The 21,525-nt window shown below is 34.5% G+C and overlaps 1 protein-coding gene across 1 annotated transcript in view; it reads right to left on the reverse strand.

Annotated features, from left to right (window-relative positions):
* Positions 1–19,092: 19,092 nt before the first annotated feature.
* LOC126889532 (cytochrome P450 6j1-like) overlaps positions 19,093–21,525 on the reverse strand; it is a 32,800-nt gene continuing 30,367 nt past the window's right edge. Inside the window, exon 5 of the mRNA XM_050657884.1 lies at positions 19,093–21,049. Coding sequence (XP_050513841.1) covers positions 20,883–21,049 — 167 coding nt within the window. The 3' untranslated portion in view covers positions 19,093–20,882. The remainder of the gene's footprint in view (positions 21,050–21,525) is intronic.

The following is a 21,525-nucleotide window of genomic DNA, read 5'->3' on the forward strand; positions in this document are numbered from 1 at the left end:
TTAGTTCATTCTGTACTGTTTTAGGCACGTCGCTAAATATCTTCGAATCAGAAAAAAATTGGAAAATTTCAAATCGTATTTCTAAAACAATTTTATTAGGTAGTTCTCTATAATTACTTTGATTTAACGAATGCTCCGATTTATGTCATGTCCCGTAAATGATAATTCCTGATAACTTAAATAAATTAAAATATCAATTAAACGACGTAAAACGGCGTGATTATTTTTTACAATTTCTGCCGATGCTTCCAAATGAAACATCGGCAGATTTAAATGTGCCGTACCTGCCGCTTCATGCCTACGGAGAGAAATATACGTTTGGTTGCTCTTCGACTCGTATTTCATTGAGTTTTACGTGTAAATTGTCAAGCTCGAGATGAGCTGGGGTCGGCTTGCCGAAAACAGTCAGATGAATGGCTCGGATCATTCATTTTTTGAAAAGTCTCTTATGCGCAGGGATCAATTAACGCTCGGATTGGCCGAATCCTTTTAAAAACCATGAATAAAATTAAGTCTGTATTGTCTGACTTATTTTTTTATTTCACAGATACAAATGACGTCAACTCTGATTAAATTATATATTAAAAAAAAAATCTATATCTATAAATGTGTGGGTCGGCACTGCCGATCCTGCCGACCCTGACCGGCCGCCACTGCAAAAGTCTATGTCATCACAGCTGCTACCACTCTCGACCCACTCTTCATCCTCTCCGTCGTCATCAGAAATATCCCGTTTTGGCTTCTCTTTCAATAGACGTTTTTGCTCTCTTGCAATTTTTCTTTGGTTTTTTCTTCTTCTTTCTTTTTCTTTCTTTTTCTTTTCATTTTCTTTCTTCAAGTGATATTCACCCCAAGCTTCTGATGTTACCACGAATGGAATCTTTTCCTTTAGTTTTCTCTTCTTTGTCTAAGGTTTTGGGTCTGGCCAAAACAGTGCTTTCTTAAATGGAGTAGGAACTTTGCATGGACTCTCCAAGTGTACACCTGGTTCCAAAAAAAACTGATACGACTCTTGAAGCGTATTTTGTAGAAAATTGAGCAGTGTATTTTGAAGGATAAATACTTAATATTTACATACTGTCAATGTCACTGCCAAATCTTAAAATTTGTCAGATAGCTTATTCTGTTCCACGGTTATTAGACTTTATTATTAATCTTTATTATTAATACTTTCTCCGCAACTGAGAGTATCTTATCAACTGTATTGTTTTTAAACAATAGATGATAAAATAAAAATATTGACAGTTCAAAAATGTGAACATTATTGCATTGTGTGTGGCCTAAGTTTGGGCTGAAAACTGAAATGTATTACATTTTTACAAAATTTTGGAATATGTTTAATTACGTAGACCAATTTTAACAGTTGTTTTCAATACAGATTTCAATCCTCTACAAATAGTTTCTAATGTCTTTTGATGTCAAATAATTAGGGAAGCTGGAATTTAACAGTTTAGAATTTTACATTGAGTTAATGCAAAATTGTGGCGCATGTCAAAATTCTCAATGTATTTTAATTGTATTCATTTTCTTCGAATCCTGAGAAAACTAATAAATATTTTTGAAAAATTTAAACTCAGAATGAAAGACTACATTATTACCGAGGGCTGAAAGTCCCTGAAAACTTCTATAATATTTATTTTAATAAGTTACAGGGCTGAATTGAATATTAATTTGCTTTGTTGTATAATCCACGTCTACAATAATTATGTGATCTATTTGATGTAAAAACTATCATTTAGATAGTTAATATAAAAGTTTAGATAGATTTAAAATAATATAAACATTTAGACGTTAATAATTAGTACAATTTATGAATTAACATAATATGTAATCAGTTGTTTGTTGTTTGTTTATTTTATTATTTGTATGTCATAATAAATATAATGTCAGATCAATCAAATACACTGCTCAACATGATCAAATCTTACTAAGAGTCGTATCAGTTTTTTTAGGAACCGGCTGTACATGTGATGTACTTGGTTCAGGAGTAGGAACTATTCATGGACTCTTCAAGTGTACAAGTGATGTACTTGGTTCAGGAGTAGACAATATATTTGAGCTATGAGTACCAGAGATGTTTGGTTGGAAATTTTTTAGTGGTGTGCAGTGAGTTGGAAATATGGTAATATTGTTTTGGATGGTACATTTAATTTGGTTTGGTAGTGTTTCCATTGTCCATTCTTTCCATATGTTAAAAAGGGATTTATCCTTAATAGAAAACTTCCAATCCTGATTTTCATTTAAAGTTACCTTGAACCTATTTAAAGTTTCTTCACCCAGCTTTCCTTCAAAATACTTAAGTGCTTGTACATATTGTTTGCATGCACTATTATCAGACTCAGATGTGTCAGAAATTGTGGAACTGGCACTAACATTTTATACACTAATTTTTTTAAGTTAACATTTTCATTATTAAATGGGCATAACCCTGAAGATTTAAATCCGTTCTGAATAATTTCTTCATTTATCTGATTTAGTGCCTTTTCAAAAACATAGCCAAAATTATATTTCTGAAGTTTATTGCCATCATTGTCCATTCTCCACTTTTGAACTTCATTTTTATATATCACTTTTAAGGGCCTAAACACTAATATATTCATAGGTTGTAGCAGATGGGTTGAGTTGGGATACAAAGTTATCAGTTCTATTCCATTTTCTTTGCAAAAGTTCGACACATGCAACGTTAGATGAGAAACATGCCCATCAATCAAAAATACAATAGGTTTTTTAATATTTTCTCTAATGAGCCACGGAATAAATATATTGGTCATGTATTCATAAAATGTACTAGAACACATCCATCCAGTATCTGAAGTTCCCAGAGCCCAATCTTTTGGAATACTTTGTGATATAGCTGATGGAATTCTTTCATATGCTAACACAATCATTGGAGGGGTGATTTTTCCTGCAGCATTAGCTGTTACCAATACTGTTATATTTTCCTTGTCATCTCCAGCAGAGCGATAAATATTTTTATCACCTCTCTTAGCCAAAACCTTTCCCGCTTTAGGTGATAAATAAAGTGCACTCTCATCGGCATTAAAAACACGATTGGGTTCTTTTGTTATATCAAACAAATCTGTTGACTTTAAGTATTCCTCAATTTCACTGAATAACTGTCTCAAATTGTATTCACTTACATTTTCCCGACTGGGAGTTAAATTCTGTGACACTCTTTGGGATATTTCTAGATGTCTTCTCAAAAACAAGTGAAACCATTTGTCAGTGGGACGGCTATGAATAAAGGATTTCTCTCTTTCTGTAGAATTCATTATTTTCTGAACTGTATCCAAAAGCTGAACTTTTGAAATAGGAAAATGTCTTTCTGCTAGATGTAAAATCCATTTTACTAAGACCGATTCCTCTTCTTTGGTTAAAATTGTAGAAGGGCCCATAGAACAAACTAATGGTGACTTTCCATCCCTCTTATGCCTCAAAGTACTACGAGGAACTCCATGAATTTTTGCTGCTGTAGCTGCTGGGATTCCCTTTTTCACGTCCTCTAGGGCTTTGGCCAATTACTCTTTCGAATAATTCCTTTTAGGTGCCATTTCTGAAATGAACAAAATACTTGTAATACCAAATATTAATGTAACCTATGATTGCCACTTAGAACCAGTGATTGCCACCACTGGCACTAATTGGTAAAAGTAAAGTTTTGCAATAAAAAAATAGTGGCAACACCGTAATTTTTAATAGTAAATTTACACATTATAATGAATTAAAAATAACCCAAACCAATAATGGCCACTTGTGGCAATGAGTGCGACCAGTCATTGCCAGGTACATTTCTGTGCTAGCAGGCATAATGTATGCAACCAATATAGCACAGGATTTGACAGTTGGGGATTGGCACGAGGATTAGAGGTTATGCCATGTAGAGGTTAAGTTAATAAACAAGTTCTAAAGATATCGAGTGTATTATTTAAGACAATAATACCACATGGTGGCAGCGGTGCCTCACGGAAAGTTACCGTGAGTGAGTGATCGAACCATAGCTAACGTTTGCGAACGTTTGCAAGTTTCAGGCTCGTAAAAATGCCTAACGAAACGCCGGGGACACATCGAAGCCCTGAAGGGGCAAGAGAAGTGTTTGCTAATATCCAGGCGCCTGTAGAATTTGATTTTTCACAGCCACAAAATTGGGAACAATGGAAAAGGCGTTTTCTAAGGTACATGAATGTGAGCGGTTTTGAGAAGAAATCCGACAAAGAAAAGATTGACATGTTGGTTTACCTTATGGGTATGAAGCAGAAGAAATTTTGATACAGCAAAATGTAGGTAATCCAGAAGAGTACGCTGACATTTTGACCAAGTTAGACAAGTACTTTATACCTCAAAGAAATGTAATTTTCGAAAGGTATACGTTTAACTCAAGAGTTCTCAGAGACCTGGTGAGCCAGTTGAGAACTTTATAACTAGTTTGCACGCAATGGCAGAACATTGCGACTATGGGACCTTAAAAGATGAGTTGGTTCGGGACCGGATAGTCATTGGTGTTCTCGATATGCAGGTGAGCGAGAGACTACAATTAAGGGATAAATTAATCATAGCAGAGGCAATTACAGCAGTTAGGCAGGCTGAGTTGCAGAGTTCACAGAATAAGATTATCAGGCAGGAACAGACAGTTAGTGAAGTAGGAAGCAGTGCAAAGAAGTCAGTGGACCAAAGTAAGAAACAGTCAACTTCACAGGAAAGGTGTACATACTATGGTATTAGTACGTGCAAAGATAGAGCAAAATGTCCAGCTAAGTTGTCGAACTGTCGTTCTTGTATGAAGCGTGGACATTGGAGTGCTATGTGTCGAAAGAAAAAGTCAGTTAGGGTTGTGGCTGAAAGTGAAAGTGAAAGTGATTCTGAGTGCAGTTCTGAGAGCCCAGAGAAGAATGTATCACAAGTAGCCTCTAAGGGACATGAGGATGGAAATTTAATTGGCCAGGTATACCTAGATAAGCAGGATAGATGGTATGTGGGCATTTTAATTAATAATAAACATACAATACCGTTATTTATTGACACTGGGGCTGATGTCAGCTGTTTTCCATATGAAATGTTGTCAAAAGAGTTTGTAACACAGTTGGTTTCATGTAATGCAGTGGGGGCTGCAGATGATCATAAACTAGATACTGTGGGGAAAATAAGGGTAAATTTGACATATGAGGGGCACACAAATTTAGAGACTTTGTACGTTGTTAGGAAGTTAAGGCAGCCTATTTTAAGTCGTAATGCAATAATTCTTTTTAAAGTGTTAAATTTTCCAACTAAAAATATTTGCTTAATAAATGATTATCAATTTGATTGCAAGAAAAGTCAGGAAAACTTATCAAAATTTAGTTTAGAGATAATTGCTAAGCAATTTAAGGGTATTTTTAGTGATATAGCGGAATCTAAAAATGAAATGTCCATAAAGGTTAAGCCAGATGCTAAGCCGTTTGTACAATCTGTACCTCGAACAGTGCCATTAGCACTACTTCCTAAATTAAAAATAGAGCTGGATAGATTGCTTAAACTTTTTATTTTCGAGTATTTAAGAGGAGCACATGTATAAATAAGTTTATAAAACAATCATTTACAGAAGTGAATAAGAAAAAGAAAAATGTACTTACCTTAATTTCTTCATAAGAAATCACAAAAAACAGGAAGAAATTTTACACAACACTACTCTAAGGGTTATACAATAAAAATGGCTGAAGCTTGGGTATTGTACAACAGTACACAGTTGCCAAACTTAATAAGGTATTAGTACTTGCAAAAAATGTAATTTTATTTCAAGTCATTTTCTTATTTTCTTAGAATTTAAGGGTCAGTAGCAATAATTGGTAGAGTGGCAAGGACTGGTTGTTTACCTTACTGTAAAACCGTTGGTTGATGTTATTTCAATCAACGGTAAAACATGCTTCTGGCGTTCTCAATTCTGACATGAGTTTCTCTAAATTGATCCCAATCGTCATTTAAGTTGCTTCCTAGATAACATGTAAAGTTGTGGACTCTTTTTAATGTTTACGTTAAGATTTTTGCTGATTATTGTCGTTTTTGTATTAGCCTGTGGAGTCTAATAATGATCAAGACAGATGATAATGTTACCAAAGACAAAAACATGTATAATATTATACACACAGAAATGAGGATAAAGATCAGAGAGGCAAAGGAAAGATGGTATAGTGACAGATGCGCAGAGATTGAACAGTTGGTAGAGAGACATGATAACTTAAACCTTCATAAGAAAATTAGAGAAATAACAGGCATTAATATTAAGAAAAAATCAAACATACTGCTGGATAAAAACGGCAAAATAATTATAGACGTCGGTGAAAGGCTTAAAAGATGGCAGGAATATATTCAAGAGCTATTTAAAGAAGAACGGACTGAGATAGTACTAGAGCAGAAAAAGTTCGACAACGGCCCAAACATAACAGAAGATGAGGTATTAGAGGCGATAAAGCGAACAAAGAACAACAAGGCAGCAGGTGCTGACCAAATACCTGTAGACATAATACGGTTAATAGAAGAACAGCAAATTGGAATATTGGTCGACTTATTTAATACAATATACAGTACAGGAATCATTCCCAGAAATTGGCTGCTGTCAACGTTCATAACACTGCCAAAAAATTAAAATGCAAAAGAATGCCAAGATCACCGGATAATAAGTTTAATGAGTCATACACTCAAAATATTTTTAAAAATTATACACCGGAGAATACATAAAAAATTTGAGCAGGACATAAGCGACAAGCAATTTGGATTTAGAAATGCAATGGGAACAAGGGAAGCCCTGTTTGCTATAAATGTACATGTGCAAAGGTGCATGGATGTTAATCAGCCAGTATATATGTGTTTCTTGGATTACAACAAAGCCTTCGATAAGGCCAGACATAACCGTCTTACAAGGGCGGATCCCGGACCGATTTTCGGGAGGGGCCATAAACTTTTTTTGGGGAGGAGTACCAGAAGTACGGGGGTAATTTTTAAAAATTAGGGTTACAATGGTGAGTTTTAAGTCACTTTTCACACACTTTGAGAAGTGCCTTAAAACTCACCATTCCTGCCATAGTACCGATTCCTACACATTTCTTCGGATCCAAGTGCAGTTCTTTCAACAAGTTTAATACTATTGTTTCCAATGCTTCTCCTGCCAGGCCTTGTTCTTTCCCTCTTTCTTGATTTTCACTAATTATTTTTAGGTTCTCATAAGCGTCAATGTATTTGACAAAGTCTTCATGAATGTTGTTATTGTGTATGTATCCCAAATTTAGAGAAAGCTGTTCCACGTGGGATACGTCAGTCGTTTCGTCAAATATTATTTGTTCAATTATTTCTTCACCACAACATATTATTGATTGATTTTGACTGCTGCTACTAATGCATGTTGCTCAGGAAGATGCTATAGATAGGTGTTATTTAAGAGTCTTATCTCCTAATGCGATTTTAAACCTTAACACTAAGGTGCTAAGGGAAAACCCGATATGTCAAAAAACGTGATTTTGCAGCAGATGAGTTTAAAAGTTCGCGGTGTTGTTGTAATAGTGGACATATCGGAAACAATTTTATTATCTACTGGTTACATGGATGCGTTTAGCCATGTAGGGTTTTGTTATCACGTTCTTCATCGCTCAATGTACATACATATTGGCATTAAAAACGAAAAATCGATAATTTTTGACATGTCGGGTTTTGCCTTAGTACCACAGCAATTCCCCTTATTCCTAGGTCCAGCATCTTCGTCCAGAAGCATAAGGCCATCATCACGATGGTCTCTTAGAGGAATATTTTGTCGACCTAAAAAACTATAGACCCTACTATTGGTCGTAGTCTTTCTTTATTTTTTGTTTCTGTTTAGACCTATGAGAGTCTATCTGGTTAATGACTGACTTTTGAGGGCTGCGATAACTTTTTAGAAAATCCAGCTCAACCTAAACGCACTCCTTGTGGTATGATGTTTTTTCATGGGTTTATACGACTCCGTCTTTGCTCATGAGTTTGGTGAAAGATGATAAAGGTTTCGTGACAAGGCTTTGGGCTGTCATCCCGTTATTGTGACTATATTTTTTATAAGAAAAATAAAACGCAATATTTGTAAAACAATTCCTTATGACTGTGCAAAAATACCGACCAACTCCTTTGTTCTAAGTGCTAGTGACCCAAGTAACGCTTCACTTCTTTTTTATTCTTTGTGTGTATAGAATATGGAAATTTATACGATTTTGATGGCTGTCAAGATCGTTCTAACAATTGGCACTCTGTAAAATTATCAACATTTTGATTTATAAAAAAACCCAAAAGTCAGTCTTGAAGCTTCTGCGTTACTTCTTTTTTTCAATTCTAGTCCAGAAAACGTATTTATCCCCTGTTTTGTACATATATATGTGTTTGAAATTAAAAACATTTGAACTGCAAATATTTAAATTTATATTATTCTAAATTCTCGGAGGGGGCCATGGCCCCCTCCCTGGATCCGCCCTTGCCGCTTTATCGAATTACTTGAAAAGAAAAACTTAGATATGAGGGACATCAGGATCATTAGTGCTATCTATTATAATCAGATCGCTGTGGTAAAAGAGAACAACGCCGTTTCAAATGAAATACAGATTGAGAGGAGCGTCAGACAGGGTTGTGTCCTGTCTCCTACTTTGTTCAATTTGTATTCAGAGGAAATAATCCAGGAAGCACTAGAAAACCTAACCACGGGAATAAAAGTAAATGGCCGACCAATCAACAATATACGGTTTGTCGATGACACTATTTTATTAGCCGAATGTCTTGAGGATTTACGACAAATGGTTGACAGAGTGGTAGAAGTCAGCCAAGAAAACGGACTGTCCCTAAACTCAAAAAAGACACAATCTATGGTAATCACAAAAGCTCAACAGCGCCAAGGTAGCATAACAATACATGGAGAACAAATTAAAAAGGTTGAAAAATATAAATATTTGGGTACAATAATTAATGACACTAATGAGTACACAGAAGAGATTAAAGCAAGAATAGGACAGGCAAGAAATGCGTTCAACAAACTGAAAAAAGTACTCTGTAGCAGGGACATTACAATTTCTTTAAAGATAAGACTTCCGAGATGCTACGTGTTCTCCGTATTATTCTATGGGTTGAAGGCTTGGACATTAAAGAAGGATGTTTCTGACAGATTAGAAGCCTTCGAGTTATGGGCCTACAGAAAAATATTAAGAATAAGTTGGGTGGATAGAGTCACGAATATCGAGGTGTTGAGAAGAATGGGAAAAGGTAAAGAGGTTTTAAATACAATTAAAGTCAGAAAACTGCAATATCTGGGACATGTTATGAGGGGCGAGCGTTATAACTTGTTACAATTAATAATACAAGGAAGAATACAGGGTAGAAGGAGTCGCGGAAGAAGACGCATCTCCTGGTTAAACAATTTGAGAGCTTGGTTCAATTGCACTTCTGCTGATCTCTTTAGAGCAGCGGTATCGAAAGTGCGAATTGCCGTGATGGTTGCCAACCTTCTTAGAGGAGATGGCACATGAAGAAGAAGAAGTGGAGTCTGACCCCCGCGCCGGCTAGCTCAACCTATTTTCCATGTTGCATTTTGAATATTTTTGATATAGTATTTTTGTGTTCTTTATTGATAACTGAAAAATTACATCATATATTGATACACAGTGGTGCATACACGAAACAGTGGCTTGCAATGTTCTTTAATGATATACTTCAGTCAGGCAACATTCCTTTCTCACTTAAGCGAACAAAGATAATTGCAATTCCGAAACCGGGCAAATCAAACGATAAGCCAGAAAACTACCGCCCCATCGCTCTACTCAGCATGGTATATAAACTATTAGAAAAGCTTCTTCTCAACAGAATTAGTCACAGAATACTAGAAAATGTCCCCACTGAACAAGCTGGCTTTCGCCCTCATCGAAGCTGCACGGACCAAGTGCTGTCATTAACGACTTTTATAGAAGCTAGTTTTCAAAATAAGCAAAAGACAGCAACAGTATTCATAGACCTAACAGCAGCATATAACAATGTTTGGAAACAGAGATTAATATATAAACTGGCCCGTATTATCCCCTGCAGAAAGATAATTAACCTCATTGACAACATGCTGACAAACAGAACCTCCAGGAAAAAATGGGAAAGCAGATGAGTAGACAGATGAAACTTAACAATGGTCTTCCACAGGGTTCTGTCCTTGCCCCTTTACTTTTCAGCCTCTATATTGCTGACATGCTTGAAACCGAATCTCGGAAGTTTGGATATGCTGACGACTGGACCCTTGCAACAAGACACCAATCTTTAGAAACTACAGAAATCACTCTCACGAATGACCTATCCATCCTCAGCGAATACCTTAAGAAATGGAGACTACAACCAAGTACTACAAAATCTGAAGTATCAGATTTTCATCTCAATAACAGGGTGGCAAACAGAGAATTGCGAGTGTATTTTAATAACAAACTGTTGAAACACAATAAATAACCGAAATATCTTGGGGTTACTCTAGACATAACGCTCACATTCAGAGAACACTTGACGAAAACAGCAGCAAAATTGAAAACACGCAACAATATAATACAGAAACTCTGCGGCACTACATGGGGGCCTACAGCATCAACTTTAAGATCCTCTGCTCTTGGCCTGATATATCGGGTGGCAGAATACTGTGCACCAGTGTGGCTAAAGAGCAGGCATACCCACCTGGTCGACACACAACTAAACCATGCTATGCGTATGATACCAGGCACAATTAAGCCCACCCCTACAATGTGGCTACCTACCCTTAGTAATATGGCACCACCCAACCTACGCCGCGAACATGCATTGGTTAAAGAATATAACAAAATAATGGACAGTCGCCAGCTTTTAGTCCACAACGAGGTCCCCGATATTCTTGGAAACCTTCTCCAATCCACGTTACCCCCTCTAAAATTTGCTCAAGCGCTGCAACAATCCAACTTTGACTTAAATACCCGATGGAGAGAAGATTGGGAAAGTAAGGCAGATCCGCATTACCATAGTCTACCGGACATCATTGAAAAACCTGGCGAATTTAAACGTCCCCGTAAGATTTGGGCAGCCCATAATCGAATTAGAACAAACTGTGGTAGATGCGCTGACGCCCTCTACAGATGGGGTAAACTTCCCTCGCCTTCTTGTGACTGCGGCGCTGCAAGACAGACGATCAGACACATAATTCAGGACTGCCCACGCAGTGCATACACAGGCGACCCTATAGACTTTGTAATGGCAACCGAAGGGTCAAGCGAATATATAAAAAAATTGGACATCTCTTTGTGATGCATTGTATAATGCATAAATCTAATTAACTTATTCTCTGATGTAGGCCATACGCTAAATAAGAAAATAAAAGTACATCATAACACGGGTTAGGTAGACTGCGTAAACAAAAGAGAGGATCTAAGCTCTAGTACTAACAACAGCTAATTAATAAAAATCATCCTAAGACCAAATTTTGCTTTAAGTATTAACTCTGTAGGTATAGGTAATGGCTTTTGGGAAGAGCTATAACCTTAAAAAATTCACATAAACTTGCGTACTAAATCGGTATAATTCATAGTTCTTGTGAAAATCCAATACCTTAAGGCTCATTCTTTAAAATCAGAACTGTAAATTTGAGTTGGCTATCCCTATTTCAAAAATTTCTTTCTGCACGTAAACCAAATCTGTTAAAACTAAAGGTCAAAAGTGTTACTGTAGTCGATTATTGAAACGGGAGGGCCCCTGGAGTGGCAATACAACGATAAAATTGTAGTCGTTCTTATCTCGAATGGGATTATGGGTACTTAGAATAACAGACTTTCATAAAAGACACATCTATTAATCTATTGTAAAATTATAGTAGAAATAGTATGGTATAACTAGACCCAAACCCAGACATCCAAAGTGAAAGTTGTCCTCCAACACCAAATTTTTATATATGGTCCACGTAATGTTCAGAAAAAAGTCACACCATTTTGAGCGTCGGGTTTGGGGGGGAGAGGGGAGAGAAATCGATAAATTCGTAGTTTTTTAAGTTTTTCGTAAATATTTCTAAAACTATAAGATTTAGCATAAACAACCTTCTATACAAAAATGTTCTACATTAAATTTAAAATAAAAAAGGTCCTATGCATAATCCTTCTAAAATGAACGGTTTCAAAGTTACTGAGGTAGTATATTATAATTGGTCCAAAAAAGGCCTAACCTAAACATCCAAAGTAGAAGTTTTCGTCCAACACTAAATTGTTCTATATGGTCCACATATTGTTCAGTAAAAAGTTACACCATTTTGAGCGTCAGTTTGGGGGGAGATGGGGGAGAAGTCGGTAAATTAGTAGTTTTTTTACGTTTTTCGTCAATATTTCTAAAACTATGCTGTAGCGTAAACAATGTTCTATACAAAAATATTCTACATAAAATTTAAAACAAAGAAAATTGTGTACATACTTGTTATAACATCAACAGTTCCAGAGTTACGGAGGGTGAAAAGTGGAGGTTTTCGATACTTTTTATATTTTTTGGGCAATTTCCTACTGATTTTCTTTAACAGGATTGTGTTTTGTAAATCAAATTTGCTATTTCAGTGGCCGATGGTATAGTGATAAGCCCTTGAAGAAACGTCAACCTCACCACCCAAAATCATCATCAATTTCCCAAAAAAATATAAAAAGTATCAAAAACCCCCAATTTTCACCCTCCGTAACTCTGGAACCGTTGATTTTATAACAATTATGTATAGAACCTTTTTTGTTTTAAATTTTATGTAGAACATTTTTCTATTGAACATTGTGTTCGCTAAAGTATAGTTTTAGAAATATTAACGAAAAACTTTAAAAAACTACTAATTTACCGACTTCTCCCCCATCTCCCCCCAAACCGGACGCTAAAAATGGTGTAACTTTTTACTGAACCATATGTGGACCATATAGAACAATTTGCTGTAGGAGGAAAACTTTTATTTTGGATGTCTGGGTTAGGCCTTTTTTTGAACCAATTATACTATACTACCTCCGTAACTTTGGAACCGTTCATTTTAGAAGGATTATGCATATGACCTTTTTTATTTCAAATTTAATGTAGAACATTTTTGTATAGAAGGTTGTTTATGCTAAACCGCACAGTTTTAGAAATATTGACGAAAAACTTAAAAAACCACGAATTTACCGATTTCTCCCCCCTCTCCCCCCCCCCCCAAACCCGACGCTCAAAATGGTGTGACTTTTTTCTAAACATTATGTGGACCGTATAGAACAATTTGGTGTTGGAGGATAACTTTCACTTTGGATGTCTGGGTTATGCCATTTTTGGATCAATTCTATCATACTAAAACATGCAAAGTTATGTTTTCGAGAATAATATTATAAGATAATAATATAAGATTTCAAATTTTTAAATAGAACAAAATTAACAAACTAATGTAGTTATAGCGAGATATTTTGAGGTCACGGTATTGCTGAATTCCTTTTTTCTATAATATTGTATATTTTCCTTTGTTTTTTTTTGTCACTTTTTTACGGACAAGTTGACTATCTTAATTTTAACGAAGATTAAAGTTTGGAAATGTAATAAACTTTTGTAAAATGTTGAGAATGTGGCGATACGATGCTCTTGTCTCTTGATATGTCCGGCCGATTTTTGTGACTTTAATATTTTAACTATATCTGGTTAGTCCCGAAAAGATTGGTCATAAATTATACCACACATCCTGGAGTAAAAATAGTTCGATTGAACCAACTTACCTTAGTGCAAATGTGCTCATAAAAAAAGTTACAGCCCTTTGAAGTTACAAAATTAAAATCGATTTTTTTTCAATATATCAAAAACTGTATCATTCTTACGGCAGGATCATCTTAAAACAAAATTATAGTGAGATTTGTCCACCCCATAATAATTTTATGGGGGTTTTGATCCCTTAAAACCCCCAAACTTTTGTGTACGTTTCAATTAATTCATTATTGTGGTACCATTAGTTAAACACAACATTTTTAAAACTTTTTTGCCTCTTATTATTTTTTCGATAAGCGAGTTTTTATCGAGATGCTGTTTCTTTTTTATATATTTACATAAAAATTTTATGGGAGTTTTGTTCCTTTAAACCCCCCAAATGTTTGTGTGGGGTATTCCCATCTCGGCCCACTACACCGAGAGAAAAAAATTCTTGACATAAAGAAACTTTATTAATATTTAAGAAAGATCGACTTGGCATATTGCCTAAGAAATATATCTTTGTATGTAAGATATAATTTTCTAAAATATTTCAAATAAATTCTACTATAGTAAGTTCTACCATTTCTGGAAGGCCCCGCAGTTGGTTAATAACTCCTTTCTTAATATTGTTCTGAAGCTGTATATTATATCATTCTGTCCCAGCTTTAAATTGTGGCATATTTCCCAGTTAGAATAATAAGCTCCTTTATTTCAGAGTCGTCCATCATTATACCTAAAAAGCATATAAAGATACTATTATGTTTCTTTTTTAACCATTCGGATACGTAACAATATTATTATTACATCTTAAATTACTCAATTTACTTTTATTTAATGCCTATATATGTACGTACCTTCAAAATATGCGTTAATTTTTAAAGTACACCAACATCCATCTATATGAACCTGAACATATCACGCCATCTTGACAAACACTGACGACTAAATCATAAATAGTTAATCTGCGCAATTCTTTTGTGGAAGAAAATCTCTTTGCAAGTAACATTTTGGCATTAATGACAAAGTTTTTATTTTATAACCACAGTTACTACAGAGGGTATTTCTGAAGAATTATTTCTTGTGGTTTAAAATATTTATTTGATTGCAAGAAAATTTCTTGTTCACAAATATAAATATGGATTAACTTAACATTATATTTCCTATACTGCAAAATATTTGTAGTTTTCAATTTAAGAAATAAAAACTTTAGGATAAGAAAATTAAATGTAACCATTAATGCATTTCTTAGTATTGACGAAATTATCTGTAAGAAATTATTGAGTTGTGTTTAAAAAACTCGTTTCTTTATATGTGAACCGGTATGTTTAAGTTAATAGGATATGTTTACTTTTAAGAAATATTGCTCAAAGAAATCGGTGTTTTAGGAGAAAAGAAATTGTTCTCTCGATGTATAATCCTTTAATACTTTATGATACCCCAGGTACATTTTAAAAACCCCCCAGCTCGGCTCGAATATTAACAGGTGAGTATTAGGGTGTATTCCCATCTCGGCCCATGTTATTCGGTCGACACCTCGTAGTGTAATTAATGTATCTTTCAATGATGAAGCTTGCAAATTGTAGAAGCCTTGGAGGTGTCACCAGGGAAATGTACCAATAAGTTTTCAATTTAAAAATCTTTTAGTAATATTTTTAATATTTTCAATATTATTAATTTTGCTATTAAGATTGAAAATTAACTTCATCTTTCAATTGCCAGATGACGCTAGTCACCTAATACCTTCACTTCGGTTGCAATGGGTGGGAAAAACTCTCGAGGCTAGTCAATTAGGGTATGGTGAACAGTGCCTACGTTCTTTCCGATGAGGCTCCAATAAGAGCCGAAAATCGCGATTCAGAGGACTGGACTGCGCTCCGTATTCTAATTGAAAAGTAAGATTGTTTTACCTTCGCATTGCAACTGAATAAAAATGGTATATATTTTTAATTTATTATAAATATACATTCAAAAAAGCGCCATGATTTTATTAACACAAAAGTTAATGAATACAACAACCATATGTTATCGAAACTAGAATATGTTAAAATATTATCAAATTATTATAATTTTTGATATTAGCTTTTATTTTTATTGGACTATGTATAATTATATATCTATTTAATAAAGTTATTCTATAAATGTGTTTTTTTCCATTGAGATATAAAATTATTTGATTGTAACAATTCTCATGGGCCGAGCTGGGTATATTTTATATCGGGCAGTTTTAATCTTTGCGCCGACTTGGTACATTTTTAAAAGACCTACCTGTTTCTTGGGCCGAGATAGGCACTGCCCGTTTGTGTACGTTCCAATTAAACTATTATTGTGGTACCATTAGTTAAACACAGTGTTTTTAAAACTTTTTTGCCTCTTAGTCCTTTTTTTATTACTGGCTTATCGAAAAAGTCCTAAGAGGCAAAAATGTTTTAAAAACAGTGTGTTTAACTAATGCTGCCACATTAATAATTAAATTGGGACGTACACAAATGTTTGGGGGGGGGGGGTTTAAGTGAACAAAACCCCCCCATAAATTTTTATGGAGTACACAAATTTCACTTTAATTTTTATTTAAGATGCTGCTGCCATAACAATGCCACATGTCCATTTTCAATGAAAAATCTCTAAAAATTTTCGATATATGGAAAAAATCGATTTTTATTTTGTAACTTCAAAGGGATGTAACTTTTTTGGGTGTGCACTATTGTATATAGGTAAGTGAGGTTCAATCAACCTATTTTTGACTCCAGAATCTGTGGTATAATTTATGACCAATCTTTTCGGGACACCCTGTATAATTCTTCCAATTACTGGTAGGTTCTCACTTTGTAAAGTTCTCTGGTGCCATCCTTAACTGCTCCGTAATATATTCATCTAAGAATTCTTCTTCCTGCGATTTTCAAGCAGTTCTCATATTGTTTTGTCATTGTCCTTATTTCACAGGCTTGCGTCATTATATATAGGTCCGAATGGTAGATTCTTATTTTCGTACAGTTGGATACATTTTTGGATTCCATTATTTTTTGTAACGCAAACCAACAGCGATTTGCATTTTGTATCTTGTTTTTAATCTCTGTTGAAGAGGTGACAGAGGTGATCGTAGCTCCCAAATGCTTAAACTAATGAACCCTTTTGAAGTTGTACTGGTCCATTGTAACGTTTTGCCCTATTCTGTCTCGCTGTTCCGTTTGTATTGCATAATCGTAACCAGGGGGGGTTTGGGGGGTTATAACCCCCACCATTGGGATGTACTTTGAACTCTATACGCTTAACACCATACCCGCTAGAGACCATCCAGTAGTTGTAACCCCCCCTTAGGACCTTGTAACCCCCCGCCGTTGTTGTATTGTAGCCATATATTTTGTTTTATCCTTATTTATTCGGAGGCCTATTTGTTTTGCGGTATTTTCCAGTCTAATAAAGTCGTCCTTGATACTTATCGTTGTATTTCCTATTATACAGGGTGTCCCGAACAGATTGGTCATAAATTATACCACACATTCTGGGGTCAAAAATAGTTCGATTGAACCTAACTTACCTTAGTACAAATGTGCTCATAAAAAAAGTTACAGCCCTTTGAAGTTACAAAATGAAAATCGAATTTTTTCAATATATCGAAAACTATTAGAGATTTTTTATTGAAAATTGACATGTATCATTATTATGGCAGGAACATCTTAAAACAAAATTATAGTGAAGTTTGTCCACCCCATAAAAATTTTATGGGGGTTTTGTTCCCTTAATCCCCCCCATACTTTTTTATACGTTCCAATTAATTCATTATTGTGGTACCATTAGTTAAACACAACGTTTTTAAAACTTTTTTTCCTCCCAGTAATTTTTCGATAAGCCAGTTTTTATCGAGATGCGGCTTCTTTTTTAATATATTTACATAAAAATTTTATGGGGGTTTTGTTCCTTTAAACCCCCCAAATATTTGTGTACGTTCCAATTAAACTATTATTGTGGTACCATTAGTTAAACACAGTGATTTTAAATCTTTTTTGTCTCTTAGTCTTTTTTTGACAAGTCATCTTTTATCGAGATGTGACTTCTTTTTCAAAATATACCTAAAATGTAAATTATAAATAAATTTTCACATTATTAACAGGTCTCTATAATCGTACTTGACCATATACAAATATGTGGGGGATTCGACAAATATTCAAAATATGTCGATAAACACTGGCTTAACGAAAAAGTATTAAGAGGTAAAAAAGTTTTAAAAACATTGTGTTTAACTAATGGTGCCACAATAATAATTTAATTGGAACGTACACAAAAGTTTGGGAGGGCTAAAAAAACAAAACCCCCACAAAATTCTTATGGGGTGCACAAATTTCACTTTAATTTTTTTTTAAGATGTTGCTGCCATAAGAATGCCACATTTCCATTTTCAATAAAAAATCTCTAAGAGTTTTCGATATATGAAAAAAAAAATCGATTTTCATTTTGTAAACTTGGGTTGTAACTTTTTTTGTGTGCACTATTGTATATAGGTAAGTGAGGTTTAATCAACATATTTTTGACCCCAGAATTTGTGGTATAATTTATGACCAATCTTTTCGGGACATCCTGTATATTTATCATCGGCAAAAGCCAGTATAGTGCGAAGCCCTTGTGTTATAATATGATGTGAGGATAAAGTAATATTATGCAAGGAGTGTTTCTGTGCTCGTTTTCTTCACAATACTCTCCAATATTCTCCAATACGCTTCGCTTCAACATGAGAGCACAATACGCTCTCATGTTGAAGAGGTGTGGGGATAAGGTATCTCCCTGTTGAGACCAGCCACTGTTGATTGTAAAGAATGTCGGCAATTTTCCTTAAATTTTTACATCACTCGTAGATCCGTCTACATATATGCTTTTGTGAGATTTATTAATTTCTTTGGAATGCGTAGTTCTGCCATGGCATTCCACAATACATACTATAATTTAATAATATAACAACTAAATATTTTCGATTCTAAAATATTGTAAAAGTCTTTAAACAGCCGGAGTAAAAAAAGAGATAGTTAGTTATATTCTTTGTGACATTTTCAAGGTCATAGCTCTTGCCAAAATCCATTACCTATAACACATAATTTTATTATTAGGCAACACGGTGCGGTACACCGGGTGCGAGTATTTGTGCATTAAAATACAACATTGTGAGTATTAAATACAAATTTTTGTATTTAAATCAGAAATCGATAGTTTTAATTAGTAAGGTAATTTAAGATCATTTTCTTATTTTCAATATTTATATATTTGTTTATTTATATTTAGATATGGATTACGAGAAGGAGAAGCAAAGATTATTAAAGTTATTTGAGGAAGTATCTACTTATGAAGAAACGTATGAAGATGATGATTAACAAATTTACTTTGGATTAAAGTAATATAATATTGACACAAACGCATATCTACAAAATTTTGTGATAATATATTCATTAAATAATATAATTGTACACAATTTTGCAAAAAAACAAAAAATTTTAAATATTGCTGACCCATATTTTTGGACTCGGTCTTCTGCACCGTGCGCGAGTATTCGATCACAAGAAATTGGCGCGAGTAACGGAAGGTTAAGAATATAATAATATGTCTTCTTGTTGGATAAGATCTGTCCTCATGCAGATTTTGATTTAGGAAATGTTTCGTTTTCTTTCAAATAATTAAACACTGATCCGAGCCTATGTAATTGGGAACTCTTCATTCTGTACATAGTTTTGACGTTTTTGAAGTTCGAATTTCAAAACTTTAATTTAAGCCGCAGACCACATTCCTGACATTTTAACAAAATTTTGTAGTGTTATACAATATACACTCATGAGCAAAAATATTGCATATATTTTGAAATTATCATGTGAAGTGAAATATTTTATGCTGAAATTCTTAGCCCCCTCCCCCCTTCGGTATCATAGAAATATAGGGTATTTCTTGGAAAGGACATATCAAACTTGTGGACATGATTGGGTGAATGACACCCGACATCATGTTTTGTCATTTGCCAGATATATTAACGCACGTCCTTACGTTGCTTGTTGCTTCTTCTTTACGTGCGATCTCCGCGACGAAGGTTGACAATCATCATTTCTATTCTAACTTTTGACACTACAGCCCGAAAGAGTTCAGTTTAGCTGCTTCCAAACCATTCTCTAAGGTTTCTCAGTCAGGACATTTTTCTTTTACCTATGATGCACCTTCCTTGAATCTTTCCCTGCAATATTAATTTTAGGAGTTCATATCTGTCACCACGTTCATGTATGACCCAAGTATTGCAGTTTCCATATTTTGATGGAATCCAGTATCTCCCTGCTGTTCTCCATTTTCCTTGATACTTCTTCATTGGTTATTCTGTCTGTCCAGGAGATTCTCAGCATTCTTCGATATGTCCAAATTTCAAATGCTTCCAATACTTGATATATTGACCACCATATATAGCCCATATCAGATATATAGCGATACGCTTTAATTACTATTTTCGCTAATTTTAATTTTAATATTTTTTTCAAAAGCGAAACAACTTAGTCATTCGAAATGCACATTTAAATACAAATGTTAAGAGACATGGCTTTACCCTGTCACATCTGTTTTTCGTCTGTGCGGTGCAACAAGCTGCACCCTCATTAATTAAGTACTTTATCAGACAATTATTGTGTCAACAACTCACTTAATGCAGTTGAAATTGTTTTTCTTAAAACTGCAAAAGTGTACGCCAGACCTAGTGATTTATTTGACAGCTGGTCAGAGGAACACAAACATATTATCGTTTGTGGTTTTTTTCTTCAGTAACAACTCGGCAGGCAAACGCATCGGGTCTGGTCGTCGCTAACATCCACCCTTTCGTCCGAGAGACCTAAACGAAACACATTTTCGTTACAACAATAAAATTACCGTTCGTTTTATTATATTCATTTTTAATTAAATTCCGGCAACTCACCCATCGGAATAGATATAAATCCGATCGAACATTTATATGACACTTTAAAACATCGAATTCGGAAAATAAATCATATTCCTATGAAACTAAGGGGGCTAAGGATTGTAGCAGAAAAAATTTCACTTCACATGATACATAATTTCAAAATATGCATTGACGATGATAGGTATAATAGTGGGGTAGACAATTTAATTATAATTTTGTATAAAAATTACACATATTTGTGACATTATTATAAAAGGCTAGTTAACTTTATCAGAAGTCCGTAATGTTATGATATTGGAGTTAATGTTATTGGAAGTCCACATTTTGATTGTATGGTGAAAGACTTCGGTTCAAATTCAACTGGATCAGGGGTAGTTTCGCATTTCCCAATACTAAATTTTAATAGAACATGCGACAAACATGCAGCAATGGCTAAGTGTGCTAAGCGCTTACCTAAAAATAATATTAATATAAGTATCATATCCTCTTACTACGAATGGAAATAAATTAATTTATATTTATACGAAGGGACATAAAAATCCTAACACCCTGAAAACTTACAGGGGTAAATCAATTAATAATGTGCTGATGCACCTTGATGTGCAACACATTCTTACATACTCCTGAGCTCGCTTCTGATTAGGTCGTCAATATCCTCATAGGGTATCTCGTTCCATTCTACACTCACAGGCACAAAATTCCGCCACCCAAAATTTTTGATTAAGTTTGATAATTTATAACTTTATTATTTGTAATCTGATTTTCAAGATTCTTGCACCAGTTTGTAGGCACATGTATTGATATCGTTTAGTATTACTCCAGTAACACAAAAATTTTGTTTACATTGCATTATACGGGGGTGAATGGAAGTGTTGTATTTCCTCCTAACTTTAAAACATTCTGTGGAAAAATGGAAGGGCTGGTTTTAT

This window comes from Diabrotica virgifera, chromosome 8, assembly GCF_917563875.1.
Source record: "Diabrotica virgifera virgifera chromosome 8, PGI_DIABVI_V3a".
Classification (NCBI taxonomy): Eukaryota; Metazoa; Arthropoda; class Insecta; order Coleoptera; family Chrysomelidae; genus Diabrotica; species Diabrotica virgifera.